The sequence below is a fragment of the Trachemys scripta genome, chromosome 3, assembly GCF_013100865.1.
Source record: "Trachemys scripta elegans isolate TJP31775 chromosome 3, CAS_Tse_1.0, whole genome shotgun sequence".
NCBI lineage: Eukaryota > Metazoa > Chordata > Testudines > Emydidae > Trachemys > Trachemys scripta.
In genome coordinates this window covers 143,886,061-143,904,563 of record NC_048300.1, presented here as the reverse complement: position 1 = coordinate 143,904,563, position 18,503 = coordinate 143,886,061, and the positions used below count along the sequence as shown (strand labels likewise).

General features: G+C 42.5%; 1 protein-coding gene across 2 annotated transcripts in view; it reads right to left on the bottom strand.

The window, feature by feature from the left end:
• PHIP (pleckstrin homology domain interacting protein) overlaps window positions 1-18,503 on the bottom strand; it is a 339,129-nt gene that overhangs the window by 13,063 nt on the left and 307,563 nt on the right. For both annotated transcript variants that reach the window (XM_034766155.1, XM_034766156.1), the window contains exons 32-35: window positions 8,144-8,269; window positions 1,169-1,241; window positions 537-587; window positions 57-206 (exon numbers count right to left, since the gene is read on the bottom strand). In XM_034766155.1, coding sequence (XP_034622046.1) covers window positions 57-206; window positions 537-587; window positions 1,169-1,241; window positions 8,144-8,269 — 400 coding nt within the window. The remainder of the gene's footprint in view (window positions 1-56; window positions 207-536; window positions 588-1,168; window positions 1,242-8,143; window positions 8,270-18,503) is intronic.

The following is an 18,503-nucleotide window of genomic DNA, read 5'->3' as shown; positions in this document are numbered from 1 at the left end:
CCTCTCATCTCAAGTATGCAAACTATGATCAGTCTTGCCCCCACTAAAATACTCACTGGATATTCAAGGAGATCCACTGGTTGGCGAAAAGGTTCAGAGTCCTCACACTGAAAAATAAGATTTAACAACTCCTGGCATTGTCTTTTCCATGCCTGAACGTCATATGACTGTGCTCTGTTGCGTAGCCTCCGCTTGGGTTGATGATCCTGAAATCGCAATAGTGACTATTATACATTAATCAGCCTAGCTGTTTTCACAAATTAAAGAGTAAAGTGGGTAAATGAAAATAATTAAGATGTGAATCATTATTAGCAAACTAGTAATACATAATGGAACAGGTAAAAATGTTTTTAACATTACAGCTAATAAAGAAACTACAACTGTTAAAGTTGACTCACGGGGAAGATACATAACATTTTAAAGACTGGATTATGCCACCATAGAGCATTTCAGTTTTTAATGTTTCTTGTATACTCCTTTTATGGAACTATTCAGAGTGGTATAAATCACTGAAGCAAAGTAAGGGAAAATATTACCTTCCTTTTTCTAGTGGACGTCCCTGGCACATTTGTATCTTTCTCCTCTTCCTTTGAGCAAAAAAAAAAAAAAAGTCGTACAACATTAAAATATAAACACATTTGAGAAATTGTTTCCTTACATACTGTATTTATACTTCCAGTTCTTTGTAGGTCTCTCTCTGTCCCTTTGGAAGGTGCTCCACATAAGAACCCTGAGACCCTTCCTATTTGTTTCATCACATTTTCCTCCCAAACCCTCAAATTTCTGAAACATGATGACCACCATATATATATATTTTTAGCAGTTTAGGACTTCTCTGAGTTTGTAAATGTGGAGTGAAATTCACCCCCATACAGACAGTGTGCACAAAGTTTATGTACCATTGGATTGGAGGGTTGGGGGAATTTCACCCACTGTTCCTCAACTGGTTAGAAGGACTGCGTTTGGGTGGCACAGGGCACTCTCTATCCTCTCACAAGAAGCTGCAGCAGGTAGTAAAACCCCATTTCTCTTGAACACCAGTGCAGAGTACTAAGCCATCATACTGTGGTTACTCTTAGCTATTTTCACATTAAACAATTATTTTTCAAACAGAATAAAAAAAATCAAAGTGGAATTTCGACACGTGTGTGGTATTTTGTTAGCTTACCTCATCAGAGTCAGACAAGACTTTCTTCTTCATTGTATTATATAATGGAATTATATCATAGCAAGCTTGGTCTCTGCACAGCAAGAAATATTGTATGTTAACAGGGTGTATATTTGCGTCCCGTTGTATATTATCAACTTGTTTTTAGAGGTGGAACAAATTTTTTCAAGTCATACGTAATCATGATTACAGAAATACTGATTAATACCGTAGGAATTCTAATCAGAAATATAACAATAAGGAAGTTAGTTTATTACACTGGAATTTGTAAGGAACCTCCAAAAATCTGATTATCTAAATTTCTTAAAAGATATAAAAAATTAACAGATTATTTTTAGGGTTGGCATAATTTGATTTTTTAAATTCGATAGCTAATATCGATGTTTAATTTTAAGCATTTTTTTCAATTTTTATCAATTTAGATTTTTACAGTTACAGAAAATTATAGGGAGATCAGACAATTATTCAATGATAGTAGATGTTGAGTAGATGATAGTAGATGTTGTTCAAAAACTTAAAACTTTACAACCATTGAAACGCAAGTTAACATCATGTCAGAATACATGAAGTAACTATCCTTATATCAAAATCTAGTAAATTATCAAGAAGCATTTTTCTTACTTTGCTGAGTTGTAAATTTTAGTTATCGTCAATGGAAATATTTTTTGTTGACGTATGTGTATTACGGTGAAGTCAACATTTACCGATAAAAATCTAATCCTGCCAAGGCTAATTATTTTACAGTAACAGATATTTTTAAATGAAAAATGTCACTCCTTCAGCATAAAATAATCAGTTATAAAAATTCTAGACTTTATCCCAAATACATTATTTTTGGATTTAACCTCTTAGACTACAAAACCTTTCACCATAACCTAAAATTATATTAATTTGGAAAAAGAAAAGGTTAATATACATTAGTCTTGGTAATGTGAGAAATTATTTGTAATTAAACAACTTTTTTTCCCTAACATTGCTGTTTGAAGTGTGTTGTACTAATATTTGTTACTGTTTAGTACGTTGTATGATTTAGTTCAACGAAAATGAATTACTGGTTTGGGGATCTTGAATAATTTGGCAAGGCATTATACTAAAGCAGTTACCTTAAATGAGAGGAAAATTTCCCCAAAATATTGACTGTGTTATGTAACAACACAAACTATCCCCCACAGGGGTGTATACTAAGCAATTCTGCATTAGAGACACATCTGATCAATCAATAGGATGCTGTTGAGAGCAGCAGTTGAGATTCACAGAAAAAAGAAAAGGGATCACTGTGATCAACTAGCCTGACCTCCTGCATAATACAAGTCATAGAACTTCCCTGAATGAGTTTCTGTTTGAACTTGAGTGTATCTTGTAGGAAAACAAACAATCTTGATTTAAAAACTGTGACTGATGGAGAATCCACTATGACCCTAAGTAAGTTGTTCCAATAGCTAATAACGCATATTGCTATATTTGCGCCTTATTTCTAGTTGGAATTTAACTTCAACTTCCAGCCATAGGAGTTTTGTCTGCTAGACTGAAGGGCACATTATCAAATATTTGTTCCCCACATAGGTATGGGGAACAAATAATACAGACTGTATTATAGCCTACAGACTATGATCAAGTCACCCCTTTAACTTGTCTTTGTTAAGATAAATGGATTGTGCTCCTTTAGTCTACCACTATAAGGAATGTTTTCTAATCCTTTAATCATTCTTGTGGCCCTTGTATGAAACCTCTCCAATTTATCAACTTCCTTCTTGAATTGTGGACAGTAGAAATGGACACAAAAATTCAGCAGCAATCGCTCCAGTGCCAAATACAGAGATAACATAACCTCCCTACTCCTATTCAAGGTTCCCCTCTTTTTATGCATCCAAGGATTGCATTAGCCCTTCTGGCCAGAGCATTGCTCTGAGAGCTCATGCTCAGCTGATATCACTATGACTTCCAAGTCTTTTTCAGAGTAACTGCTTCCCAGGATAGAGTCCCCCATCCTATACATATGGCCTTCATTCTTTGTTCCCAGATGTATGCATTTACATTTAACAGTATTAAAATACATATTGATCACTTGCACCCATCTTACTAAACAATCCAGATTGCTCTGTATCAGTGACCTGTCCTTTTTTGACTGTTTACCGCTTCCCCAATCTTTGTGTAATCTGCAAACTTTATTGGTAATGATTTTATGTTTTCTTCCAAGTCACTGATAAAAATGTTAATAGCATAGGGCCAAGAGTAGTAAAGGACAACCACAACATCTTTGACATGTTCTGCTTTTTCAGGTCAGTGATTATATAACTTACAGACTTAGACCTAGTCTACACAAAGACGCTGCAATGGCTGATTTAAAGGTATGTTTTAATGGGCACAAACTAAAACAATACAAACTATTATTAAACCAAAATAAGAATGTCCACATGGTGTTTTGCACTAGCTTACCTAAATCAGTTTTTTAAAAAGGTATCTTTAGTTAAACCAAGGCAACTTTTGTGTTTAGCTCAGACCTTAGTCAACAAAAAAGCATGTAGGAACAATGGATTAAAAAAAATAAGAAATACATGGAATGCTACCAAAAAAACCCTCCCAATCCTAAAAACACACAGATTTACTGTTTTTGGCTATTTTATTGCTCCTTTACTATGCAGCTTAAAACACTGATTTATAAACTGGAATTAATTTACACATCACCTTTACTATTTTGAAAACAAAATAAACAAAAACGTTGATGTTTCCAGGCAAGTTGCTACACACGTGCAATAACTTTAAAATATTTGATGCTCTTCACTACAGAGCATACATCCTACGTCAAAGTCACAAATGATAAGTTTCAGTGACTCCAGGAAATGCATATACACTGAGGAAATATTAAGAAATGCATATCAAACAGTGGTTCTCAAACTTCATTGCACCGCGACCCCCTTCTGACAACAAAAATTACTACACGACTCCAGGAGGTGGGGATTGAAGCCTAAGCCGACCTGAGTCCTGCCACCCTGGGTGGGAGGGGCCCTAGCTGAAGCCCTCGGGCTTCAGCCTCAAGCAGGAAGCTTGTAACCTGAGTCCCATTGCTCAGAGCTGAAGGTGATGCCTGAGCTTCGTCACCCAGGGCTGAAGCCCTTAGGCTTGGGCTTCGGCCCTGGGTGGTGGGGCTTGTATTTCAGCCATGGGCCCCAGCAAGTCTAACACCAGCCCTGGTGACCCCATTAAAATGGGGTCCTTACCCACTTTGGGATCCCAACCCATAGTTTGAGAACTGCTGCGCTAGATCATCTCCTTATGAGCCATTATGGCTTACTAGATAAATAAATCTGTAGATGTTTTCTTTTCAAATTATTTAAATATGCATTTGCTAATGAACATTCTGTGATGTATCACATAAGTATTATTTGCCCACTCGCAGATAACTAATACAGCTTTGAACATATATGACGACTTTATCAAACAAATATAGGACTACTGCAGCTTTTCTGAACTTTCCTTGAAACAATTCTGTTTTGAAGATCAACAGAAAGGGTAACATTGAGAAGAAAAACTGTCATACTAGAGCCTTGTGTTCTAATGATTTTAATATGATAATTGATGCTTATAAAAAGTAAGACTAGATCCTTATCTAATGAAAGACCTTCATTTGTTTATTTTTCCTCAAAGGATTATTGAGGAGTAGTAGTGATGCTATCGTTAACACTGAGTTCTATATTATATTTAAAGCTGGAATTCAACCTTTATTGTATATGTAATGCACAATGTGTCTGCCCCAAAGTTTCAGCGCATAACCTGAGTAAAAAAATAAGAAATACATGGAACACTATAAAAAAAAAACCCCAGTCCTAAAAACACATAGATTTACTGGTTTTGGATATTTTATCAATTTTCTGGTAATTTTCAAGTAAATCTGTTAATTAATTTGAGTTCAACCAGTTGAAAATTAGCCTTAAGACAATTCACATTCTGAGTCTCTCAATTTTTTGGGCCTCTCCAGTTTCAATAATATACTGTACAAAGTCAGAAATGAATGCATAGTGAAAGTCTGGGAGTCCCTCTGAGGTTATGCAATTATTTTATTAATAAAAGAAAAAGATAAATTATGTTATTCATAACCAAATCCTTATGCCCAGCAGTTAACAGATGGAGAACATGAAGTATATTTGCTACCTCCATTCTCTGATGAGGTATGTGTAAGCCTTTTTGAACACTTTAAAAAAGAAATACAACACTCCCTTTTGTCATACATCTCCAGTAATGTTCCCTGCATCTGCAAATGGTACATGGGGAATGGCTTTTGCTAATGTAGGGGCATTTGTGTTGTATTGGAAAAGAGGATCTTTGACAAAGACCAGTAATTCTGTCAAAGACCAGGATTCGTTGTGAAACCATTCAGGCCTGAACCAGCTTGGATGCCAGCTTTTCTACACTGCCATCCCCAAACAGGAGTTTGAGAGACTTTCCAGAACTGCACACAAGGGATAGGTGGAGAAAAGGAAAAAAGAGAAGCCTGGCTTGTTTCTGGTAGTAGTGGCAGTGAGTTTGGAATGCTGGCACGCCTCGTCGGGTAGAGTTAACATTGTGTAGTGGTTATTCTAGTAATAAGGGGTGGTGTCTCTGTGGATGGAGGAACCGGGGGTATATATTGCTGATGTCTTAAAACAATTTCCTTGCTTTTGTGTTAGGAATATAATGTATAGACTGACCTTTAACCGATACACAACATAGAATGTGTGTGTATTAATAAGTCTGGTGTCAGGAAGAGGCGATGCAGAGGCTTTGGGTAGTGGCGGCTTCAGCACCAACAGCATCTCAATTTTGTGTGAGAGAGATACCTTCCTCCCTGCCAGGCAGCAGAGAAGCTTCTCCAACCCAGTATAGAGGGAATCTTACTACCCCTTACTGGTACCCGAGGATTTATCTTGCTGAACTCCCACTGCAAAGTACCCCAAACCTCTTCTTTTGGCTGTGGGGAGCCTGATATGTTCAGGGTGGGAAGACTGTGCTGTGACTGTAGAAGTGGCAGCTCCTCTCCCAAATGGAGGCAGCTGCCAGCCTAGCGCTGGGAGGGAGTAATGAGCCCCCAGTTACAGAAGCAGAGGCCTGGAAATCAGAGAGCAAGCAGTGAGTGAGCGACTATATGAAACTGAATGAGGAACAAAAAGGGACTGAGTGGGACCAGGCCCAGCAAGAAAAAAAAAAAAAAAAAAAAAAGAACCTGACCAAAACAACACATGCTACTACACACACTTCTCTGTCTGGGGAGAGAATGAGAGAACAAACACCACATGACAGATATGTAGTCATGTTGCTTAATGTATTACTAGAAGGCGCTCATGTACTATGGTGATGGGCATGGTATAAGAACCTATCCAAAACAGAAAAAGGGATGGTTATTACACAGTATCAAGCTGAAGGGTTTGGGCATGTGCCTCTCTCCCCCAAGATATTGGTTTGGAGTCAGCTACATGTGCTTATATTGCCATTGCTGGACAAATCAAAATTCCAGACTTTGCACCTCTGCAGGACTCCCCTCACAAAGGGTATGTGGGATTACAGACATTATCTTTTACTGAAATTTGTACAGGATCTTGTTCTTCAGCTCCCATTTTGTTACTTTTGTGCAAGAGGCTTATGGAGGATGCTTTACCTAGTTGACTCTGATTCACTAGTGCTATCAGGCACCTGCCTTGCCCCAATTTGAGCTCTTTGGTTGAGTATTGGTATGTCTACACTGCAACTAAAAAACTGTGGATGGCCCAAGTCAGCTGACTCGGGCTCGGGCTAGGGGCTGTTTAACTGCAGTATAGACATATACCTCTATGTGTGGCTCCTAACGACGAACAAGAACTGGGTAAGCATTTCTGTGATTTAAGGATGAGACAGCTCTTACACAATGTGTCTAAGGACTTGTCTACACAAACATTTAGCTGGTGACAAACTGGGATGTAAATCTACTTGGCATTTCCCTGCTGCATACTAATTGTTCGTGTGGACCCTTCTGCCGCACACTAACAATTCTCTAATGCTCTTTGATCTTGACTAGATAGGCCTGATCAAGATGGCACAGTATATTAATAAATTGTTAAACAAATAAAATGTTGACAAAGACTCTTATTCCTATTCTCTACTGAATTTTAGTATGAGACTGGAAGGGCCTATCTGGTTTAAGAGGCCATGACTGCACTACTGAAAAATCACTCCCTTACTTTTTTGTTTTAAACTTTCCCTTTACTTTTTTTCCCGCTGGAGAAAGGAGTGGAGGGGGAAGAAAATAAATTGAAAGTAGGTTTTTACATCAAAAATTCTCAAAATATTTTATTTAGAATTTTAATCAAAAATGAAATGTTTTACAAACCACACAAATTTTTCATGAAACACAATTTCCATTTTCCAACTAGCTCTAGTTACACTAAACGGGAAGGTTTTAGAATGAAATTCCTACAGGTATTGAATTATTAGCTCCATGTTTTAATACTGTGTTAAGGAGATTAATTTTCGTATCTATGCCCTCTATAAACCACTAAATCTATCACTTGTCAGAAAGCTTATGTAGGAAATGAAAAATCAGACTATATATCATAATTAATTTAATTCTGAAATTTCCCTTTCAAGAGTAATTGGTATATTTCTGCTTTTAGAAAGTTTCAAATATTTCTTGATATTCTACATAAATATTTCCTGAAAAAAAAGCCTTAGGATGTTAATGTCCAGATTCAATTTCTAATTTGTCATTATTCAATTCCTTGTTTCTGAAATGTTTTGTTTTATAAACTCCAGTGCATTAAACTGAATCCTATTTTGCAGTAATTGACATAATGTTCTTTACATAGCCCTTGAGCTTCCCCTCTCCCTTTCTAAAGCTAAATATTTTCACTTCTGACCTTCAGTAAAGTAGATGGCAGGCTCACATTAACATGCAAAATTATCTACTAGTCACTTTTTATCTATTGTTAGAAAATAGAACAAAAATATTAGATCTGTTCATCAACTCACTTTATGAAGTGTAGCAGAAGATCTGTAACGAATTTGGCAGATTTAACAATAGGGCTTCCTGGTTCATTGAACGTGCGTGTATTATGTTCTATGTACCGAACTTCCCACATAAGTGAAGAAAGCCGCCTTTGTGGGGAAGGAAAAAAACAAACATAGAAAAGAAATTGAACAGTTACATATTATAATATCTGGGTTAAAATTTTTAAAAAAGTCTCCCATATCTCCTTTCAAGCAGTTTAAAAAAGGAGTAACAGCCAAAAATTACAGTTCTTGGTTAGAGCAAGAAATCATATACTCTTATATAGCTCTCTTCCTGGACAACAGCAGGCAGTTTTCTCTTGCTTCTGGCTCCTACACGTGTGTCTGATGTACATGGGGAGGGTATGTGGCTAGTGAGTGAAATGAGGGGAGAGCTTTGAGACCCTCACCACTAGTCAATCAGAAGATGGCTCAGAGGAATGTACTCCCATGCTTCCCAGGCAATTCAGCTGGCTATCTATAGCTCTTCTCTGTTGCCCAGGCCTGGTCCTTGCCCTCCTAAAGACGGTTAAGGGGACAAAAAATTTCCTCTCATAGGCAGAGTCTTAGAGCAACAGCTAGAATGTATCTCTGATGAATACAGCCCCCCAGTTACAGAACAGCAGTCCCTGCCTGCAATCACAGCACAAGTAAATGCATTTTAAAAAACTGATGCAACTATTAATATTTCTATGTTGTCTGATTGTCAAAAAATGAGGACACCCCCCCATTTCAAATTAAATTCATTCTGAAAAGTGGTATGGAAATTGAGAGTAGGGCCAACTTCCATTTTTGTTGCAATTGCAAAGTACTATGGAAGGAATTTCTAAGAAGCATGTCTTAACTTTCCCCCCCGCCCCTCCCTAATAATTATGAAACCAGACAGAGTGAACTGGAAGACCAATTAATATATTCTACTGAGTGCATATGCACACTAAGACGACTACGTAAATGTGCTTTGTGTGAACGTGGTACTCAAATCTACAATGTGCTAAAAATACAGTGAAGGAAGGTAGGGTCTTCCTTACACAGTGGTAATATGCTAGGCTTAAGTTTAACAGTCTCTTGTTTCCAAAGGCTAATGACATGTCCCAAGAAAATATCATGGCAAATTACTAGAGATTTCACAAGGGGAGATGCAGTTAACAAGTTTACGTAACTACTGTAAAGGAAAATAAAACTGAAATCTTACCAAGAAGCAAAATACAGTACAAAGAAAATGGAGCGTACTTACCTGTAACTGGAAGTATTCTTTGACCTGACCGCAGCATACAATATGGTTTGGCACATGGGCCTTTTGGTGAAATTGTCTAGAACTATGCCAAGTTGGTTAGTACGTGCAATGGCTCTGTTTTTGAGAAATCACCATTTCCGTGTGCATACTGGTAATAGAACAAGTTCTTGGAGACACCAGAAGAACGGCCCCCGGCAAGGATCAATATTATCTCCAACCTTATTCAACTTATATTGGAATGACCTACTATATACCGGGTCTCGCAAGTTTGTTTATGCAGACGACATATGCCTTGGCCCTCAGTCACACTCCTTTGACATACTTGAGATGATTCTGAACGCAGCTATGATTGATTACGGTCAGCAGTGGCACCTGACACCAAGTAGACTATGTCAAATGTCTTCCACTTACATCATGCAGAAACGGGCAGAGAGCAGAACACAGTTCTCAATGGTTGGCAAATAAAGCATGATTCACACCCGGTCTATCTAGGTGTGTCCCGTTGGATAGAACTCTTACATATCATGACCACAAAGACAGTGACTAAGGTCAAAACGTGGGGCACCAACGCCCAAACATTATGCACTTCATAATGCACTTCAACAGCCTTGGCACTGTTATTTAATACTGGAGTATTGCGCTCCAGTATGGGCTTGCTGGTCTCACACAAGGATGATCGATGTACAACTTAATTCCACCATGAGTATCATTTCAGGTATACTTAAATCTACTCCCCTACCAGGGTTACTAGTACTCTGCAATATTGCTCTGCGCAGTGTTTGCAGAGAGGAGAGTGTAGCAAGGCTCGTGACAAAACTGTGTGATATGCTACATCTACTATTTAATTAAAGACTTCTTTAATCCACCACATGGTCATCAGCCTTCATTTCACTCGTTGTGGATAAGTTTACCAGGTGAGGTATTTACGGCAGAGGATGCATGGCAAGCTTCATGGTATGCAGAGAAAGTGACAAATTATCTTGTCTCGGACCCCACACAATGTCAACCCGGGTTTGATTTACCACACAGGGAATAGAGTCTTCTGAACTGGTTTCGTACCGGACATGGAATTTGTGCTGCAGTGGAATTTCAGTGGCGTTTTAGAGACAGTCCACTATGTCAATGTGGGCAGCCACAAACCATGACACACATCATTGAGGACTATAAAATGACTCAACTTCCTGGGGGTCTTCATGCTTTGAACACTGTTGATAAGAATGCTGTGGCTTGGTTTGACCGGATTGTATACGCCAAATAACACTGGAAGATTATCGAGATGTGTGGTCCCTATCTGTATCCCTCAAGTAGATACTCAGGCATCTGAGTCCTGAATTTCTTATAAGCCGTGTCCACTGGCTTGCATGTATGTTGTAGCTCTCCTCATGCTTCCAGCTGAGGGCAAAAAGGGAGGTGTGGATCTCTGCCTCTCCAGTTTTCCATTCTGACCACAGTGTAACAAATTCACAGCAGAGGGGACAGAGGGCAGGTAGTGGAATACAGGCAAGGACCACACATCTTGAAGAACCTCCAGTTACAGGAAAGTAACCTATATTTCTTCTTTGAGTGATGGTTCCTATGTGTATGGTAGAGCCACAAACTGTAGTCAAACAGGTGGTGGGAGCGAGGGCTGAGAAGTGGGCCCACCCACTCCACCGGGCTCTGTCCCAGGGCCCTGTGAGGACTATCGAAGCCACATGTGCCTTAAGTCTGCCTTCCCTAGGCCACTTCCTACCACTGCACGACTGTCCAAAATTCACCAAATTCACTTCAAGGAGATGTGCAGGGAGTCAGCTCATTGGCGAACAGCAGAGGCTAACAGCGGGAGTTTGCCTGGGAGCTGTCCGAGAGGAGGTACGCTAAGTGCTGCATTAGGGGGGCTGTGTTGGTGAGTATCTGAGTGTCTGCTGCTGGGACAGTTGGTCAGTTTGACCGTGTGCTTGATTGCTTGCTTGTTTGTTTGAAAAGTGTGAATTGGGAGTGCTTTGTTCCAGCTGGGCCTTGAGTGGGCCTGACTGGTATATAAGGGCAGTCAGCAGCGAACCAGCTGAGCGGCAAACAGCAGAGGCTAACAGCGGGAGTTTGCCTGGGAGTTCGCGTGGGGAGAGCACACTGAGGCTTTCATCTGCAGGTTTCTCCGAGTAGTTCCTGCAACAGTTGAGGAAGCTCCTAAGAGGACGGTGATATGGAAGGTGAGCGATCAGCTGTTGTAACCTGCACAGGTTGTGCCATGTTTGTCTTTCTTCCGCAGGACAGAAGCGACTTTGTCTGTACAAAGTGCAAGCTGGTCTCCATATTGGAGGAGAAGGTTCGAGGGCTGGAGAAACAAGTATCGACTCTACGTTGCATAAGGGAAAATGAAGATTTCCTGGACAGACGTCAGGAGATGCTTCTACGGCCACAATGTTCTGAAGATTCAGAGCAGGCGGAGCAGGGACAGAAGGATTGTGAGGAGGTTTGGCAGCATGTGACCTCCAGAAGAAGAAAGAGGAGCGTCCATGCACCAGCAATGGAGATACAGGTGAGGAATCGTTTCCATGTTCTCTCTACAGGTGCTAATGCGGAGAGTGGACTAGATGGCCCATCTGAGGGAAGGGAGCAGAAGGAGACTCCACCGATTGGAAGGCAAAAGATGCACTGTCCTAGGGATGGGGGTTCCACGACCACCACTCCCAAGAGGAGGAGGAGGGTGGTGGTGGTCGGGGACTCCCTCCTCAGGGGGACTGAGTCATCTATCTGCCGCCCTGACCAGGAAAACCGAGAGGTCTGCTGCTTGCCAGGAGCTAGGATACACGATGTGACGGAGAGACTGCCGAGACTCATCAAGCCCTCAGATCGCTACCCCTTCCTGCTTCTCCACGTGGGCACCAATGATACTGCCAAGAATGACCTTGAGCGGATCACTGCAGACTACGTGGCTCTGGGAAGAAGGATAAAGGAGTTTGAGGCGCAAGTGGTGTTCTCGTCCATCCTCCCTGTGCAAGGAAAAGGCCGGGGTAGAGACCGTCGAATCGTGGAAGTCAACGAATGGCTACGCAGGTGGTGTCGGAGAGAAGGCTTTGGATTCTTCGACCATGGGATGGTGTTCCAAGAAGAAGGAGTGCTAGGCAGAGATGGGCTCCACCTAACGAAGAGAGGGAAGAGCATCTTCGCCAGCAGGCTGGCTAACCTAGTGAGGAGGGCTTTAAACTAGGTTCACCGGGGGAAGGAGACCAAAGCCCTGAGGTAAGTGGGGAAATGGGATCCTGGGAGGAAGCACAAGCAGGAGAGCGCAAGAGGGGAGGACTCCTGTCTCATGCTGAGAAAGAGGGACGATCATTGAGTTATCTTAAGTGCCTATACACAAATGCAAGAAGCCTGGGAAACAAGCAGGGAGAACTGGAAGTCCTGGCACAGTCAGGGAACTATGATGTGATTGGAATAACAGAGACTTGGTGGGACAACTCACATGACTGGAGTACTGTCATGGATGGATATAAACTGTTCAGGAAGGACAGGCAGGGCAGAAAAGGTGGGGGAGTTGCGTTGTATGTAAGAGAGGAGTATGACTGCTCAGAGCTCCGGTATGATACTGCAGAAAAACCTGAGAGTCTCTGGATAAAGTTGAGAAGTGGGAGCAACAAGGGTGATGTTGTGGTTGGAGTCTGCTATAGACCACCAGACCAGGGGGATGAGGTGGACGAGGCTTTCTTCTGGCAACTAGCAGAAATTGCTAGATCACAGGCCTTGGTTCTCATGGGAGACTTTAATCACCCTGATATCTGCTGGGAGAGCAATACAGCGGTGCACAGGCAATCCAGGAAATTTTTGGAAAGTGTAGGGGACAATTTCCTGGTGCAAGTGCTGGAGGAACCAACTAGGGGCAAAGCTTTTCTTGACCTGCTGCTCACAAACAGGGAAGAACTAGTAGGGGAAGCAAAAGTGGATGGGAACCTGGGAGGCAGTGACCATGAGATGGTCGAGTTCAGGATCCTGACACAAGGAAGAAAGGAGAGCAGCAGAATACGGACCCTGGACTTCAGAAAAGCAGACTTTGACTCCCTCAGGGAACAGATGGGCAGGATCCCCTGGGAGAATAACATGAAGGGCAAAGGGGTCCAGGAGAGCTGGCTGTATTTTAAAGAATCCTTATTGAGGTTGCAGGAACAAACCATCCCGATGTGTAGAAAGAATAGTAAATATGGCAGGCGACCAGCTTGGCTAAACAGTGAAATCCTTGCTGATCTTAAATGCAAAAAAGAGGCTTATAAGAAGTGGAAGATTGGACAAATGACCAGGGAGGAGTATAAAAATATTGCTCAGGCGTGCAGGAGTGAAATCAGGAAGGCCAAATCACACTTGGAGTTGCAGTTAGCAAGAGATGTTAAGAGTAACAAGAAGGGTTTCTTCAGGTATGTTAGCAACAAGAAGAAAATCAAGGAAAGTGTGGGCCCCTTACTGAATGAGGGAGGCAACCTAGTGACAGAGGATGTGGAAAAAGCTAATGTACTCAATGATTTTTTTGCCTCTGTCTTCACGCACAAGGTCAGCTCCCAGATTGCTGCACTGGGCAGTACAGCATGGGGAGAAGGTAACCAACCCTCTGTGGAGAAAGAAGTGGTTCAGGACTATTTAGAAAAACTGGACGTGCACAAGTCCATGGGGCCGGATGCGCTACATCCGAGGGTGCTAAAAGAGTTGGCAGGTGAGATTGCAGAGCCATTAGCCATTATTTTTGAAAACTCATGGCGATCGGGGGAGGTCCCAGATGACTGGAAAAAGGCTAATGTAGTGCCCATCTTTAAAAAAGGGAAGAAGGAGGATCCGGGGAACTACAGGCCAGTCAGCCTCACCTCAGTCCCTGGAAAAATCATGGAGCAGGTCCTCAAGGAATCAATTATGAAACATTTAGAGGAGAGGAAAGTGATCAGGAACAGTCAGCATGGATTCACGAAGGGGAAGTCGTGCCTGACTAACCTAATTGCCTTCTATGATGAGATAACTGGCTCTGTGGATGAGGGGAAAGCAGTGGATGTGTTATTCCTTGACTTTAGCAAAGCTTTTGATACGGTCTCCCACAGTATTCTAGCCACCAAGTTAAAGAAGTATGGGCTGGATGAATGGACTGTAAGGTGGATAGAAAGCTGGCTAGATCGTCGGGCTCAACGGGTAGTGATCAATGGCTCCATGTCTAGTTGGCAGCCGGTTTCAAGTGGAGTGCCCCAAGGGTCGGTCCTGGGGCCGGTTTTGTTTAATATCTTTATTAATGATCTGGAGGATGGTGTGGACTGCACTCTCAGCAAGTTTGCAGATGACACTAAACTAGGAGGCGTGGTAGATACACTAGAGGGTAGGGATCGGATACAGAGGGACCTAGACAAATTAGAGGATTGGGCAGAAAAAAACCTGATGAGGTTCAACAAGGACAAGTGCAGAGTCCTGCACTTAGGACGGAAGAATCCCATGCACTGCTACAGACTAGGGACCGAATGGCTAGGTAGCAGTTCTGCTGAAAAGGACCTAGGGGTCACAGTGGACGAGAAGCTGGATATGAGTCAACAGTGTGCTCTTGTTGCCAAGAAGGCTAACGGCATTTTGGGCTGTATAAGTAGGGGCATTGCCAGCAGATCGAGGAACGTGATCGTTCCCCTTTATTCGACATTGGTGAGGCCTCATCTGGAATACTGTGTCCAGTTTTGGGCCCCACACTACAAGAAGGATGTGGAAAAATTGGAAAGAGTCCAGCGGAGGGCAACAAAAATGATTAGGGGTCTGGAGCACATGACTTATGAGGAGAGGCTGAGAGAACTGGGATTGTTTAGTCTCCAGAAGAGAAGAATGAGGGGGGATTTGATAGCAGCCTTCAACTACCTGAAGGGGGGTTCCAAAGAGGATGGAGCTCGGCTGTTCTCAGTGGTGGCAGATGACAGAACAAGGAGCAATGGTCTCAAGTTGCAGTGGGGGAGGTCCAGGTTGGATATCAGGAAAAACTATTTCACTAGGAGGGTGGTGAAACACTGGAATGCGTTACCTAGGGAGGTGGTGGAGTCTCCTTCCTTGGAGGTTTTTAAGGCCCGGCTTGACAAAGCCCTGGCTGGGATGATTTAGCTGGGAATTGGTCCTGCTTTGAGCAGGGGGTTGGACTAGATGACCTCTTGAGGTCCCTTCCAACTCTGATATTCTATGATTCTATGATTCTATGATTGTTTGGCAGCTCGTTGTGGCTGTGCATGGTGTGATAGCTCCCTCTTCCTCAGGGTGGAGGCTGCCTCCTCCTGTTGCTTGGCCCTCAGCTAGGTCAGTTCCAGATGTCTCCCCTGCTGGGGTAGTCCATAAACAAAACTAGGTGAGTTAACACAAACAAACTGAGTCCATACAAGAGAAAGAGGAATGTCTCCCGATAGGGATGTTTCTGAAGCAGGTTCTCCCTTCTATCAGGGAAAGATCTTTGGGCAGTTGTTCTAGGGCGAGATCTTGCCTTCCCTCAGCTCTTCTCAGGACCTGCGAGTTGCAGGTTTGTGCTCTTCCCTTGTCTGCCCCCAAATGAGCTATTCTGCTTCCTTTAAACTCCTCCTCCAGTCTGTGCATCCCTTACAGGCCCAAACCTGCTCCTTAACCCCTTGTTGACCAGTCTGGGGTTTGTATACCCCATCACACTGCCTTCCTTTATCTCATATGGGTCTCTCTCTCAGAGATGAATCTGAAGTAGCTTGCTCTTGGTGGAATAAGCCTTTACCCCTTCTGGTGGGGGGATGCCAGATAGTTGATAACAAAGCGTAATACAGCCCAAGATTCATTTCAAAAGCCTCTGCGCTGATATAGGTTGACCTCTTGATCGTTTCGCTATGGAAAAAATAGTTTAGGTGTCTTTGTAATGTCCCTTGTTCTCTGCAGATAAAAGGCCAAAGCTCTCTGGATGTCCAGAGAATGCAGTCCTCTCTCCTCTTCCAAGGCACGTGGTTTAGGAAAAAATACAGGGGAGTGGATGACCTGACTCATATGAAACTCAAAAACTACCTTAGGTATGAATCTGGAGAGGGGATGTAGCAAGACCTTTTCTTTATAGAAGATAGTGTATGGTGGGCCCACCATAGAATAATAGGGTTAGAAGGGACTGTAAGGGTCATCGAGTCTAACTCCCTGCCAAGATGCAGGATTTGTTATGTCTAAAACATCCAAGACAGATGACTTATGGCCATAATCGCTCCCAGTTCACTGACTCTTCTGGCCAAAGTTATGGCTGTCAGAAAGGCCACATTCAATGACAGATCATAGAGCATGGAGCCAGCGGCAGAAAGGGAGTCTCAGTGAGAGACAACTGAACAAAACTGAGGTCCCACTGTGGTGCGGACATCATCACTGGTGGAAAGGATCTGAGAATTCCCTTCAAAAAATCTAGTTGTGATGGTGTACGAAAGATCATATGGTTATCCACTATAGGATGGAAAGCACTGATTGCTAAATGCACCTGCAGGGAATTGAATGCAAGATCCAAAGGCTTAAGGGTAAAGAGATAACTCTAATATATCAAGGATTCCGACAGAGTCCAGAGGCAAATTGTGTTGATGAACCCAAGTGGAGGAAGGCTTCTATTTAGCTGAGGAACAGCTTCTCATAGAATCTTTTCTACTTTGGTTAAAGATGGATTGCTCTCTTGGAACATGAGTGTTCTATCCCTGATGCCCATCCAAATACCAGGCTCTGAGTTGCAGCGGCCCTCTATTGTGACCTTGCCCCTGTGTTGCGTTAGAAGGTCCGGCAATGTGCCGATGTTCATGGTTGGCTGTACTGAGAGCTTCAACACATCAGTGAACCGGACCTGTCTCGGCAGGTTGGGTGCAATGAGGTGGAGTAAATATACCGCCGCAGAGCTCTCTGTGCTGATGTAGATCTGCCCTCTATCTCAGCATATCTTAGGGAAAAAATGTGGTATCAAAGGAACTAGAGGGAAAGCATATGCCAGGTGGCCCTTCCACAACATGAGGGCATCTCCCAACAGGTCTTTCCCAGGGATGCTCTGGAGCAATACTGAGGAAGCTTCCTGTTCACATGTGAGGCGAAAAGGTGTCAGGCTGGCATTCCCCACTGAGCAAACATGTCACTGAGAACCAAATCATGACTCTGATTCGTGATTTGTGGAAAAACATCTGCTCAGGCAGTCTGCTAGGGAATTTTGCATCCCTGGTAAGTATAGTGTTGATGGAGTTATGTGATGTGATGCACAAAGAGAGATCTCATTCCCCCTTGCTTGTTTATATAAGATATTGCTGTCATATTGACCAATGTTATCTGAAAGTGTTTGGATTGGATGAGTGGGAGGAAGGCATTGCAGGCTCAATGTATCACACTGAGTTCTAGTAAGCTGATATGCATTCTAAACTCATAGAGGTACAGACGACCTGTTCCATATGATCTCCCATGTGCACACTGTGACCCAAAAGGGAGGCATCAGTAATGATGGTTGCTTCAGGTTTTGATGTGTCTACCAGACAAGAGAGCCTAGTAGAATGAGCGGAATTGGGACCTTGTTCATGGTGCCCTTCTCTGGTGAATACTCTGAGAAGCCAGGCTTTTAGGCATTGTAGATGTAGCCTGGCAAATGGTGTAACATAGGTGCATGAAGTCATGTGGCCAAGGAGGGAAAGGCAAGTTCTGACTGATGTCCTGGGTCTAATAGAGATCTTGTGCATAGAATGCTTGTGGCCTGAAACCTTTTGAGAGGTAGATACGCTCTTGTGCAGTTAAGTCTAATGTCACCCTTATGAAGTTTATGCACCTCATGTGGACCAACATGGATTTTTTTGTGATTGATGCAGACACCTAAGGAAGGTAAAAGACTGAGCAGAACACAGGTTCCCCTGTGGACCTCCTTTTAGGAGTAATAGAATCATAAAAGATTAGGGTTGGAAGAGACCTCAGGAGGTCATCTAGTCCAATCCTCTGCTCAAAGCAGGACCAATCCCAACTAAATCATCCCAGCCAGAGCTTTGTCAAGCCAGGCCTTAAAAACTCTAAAGATGGAGACTCCACCACCTCCATAGGTAACCCATTCCAGTGCTTCACCACTCTCCTAGTGAAATAGTTTTTCCTAATATCCAACCTAGATGTCCCCCACTGCAACTTGAGACCATT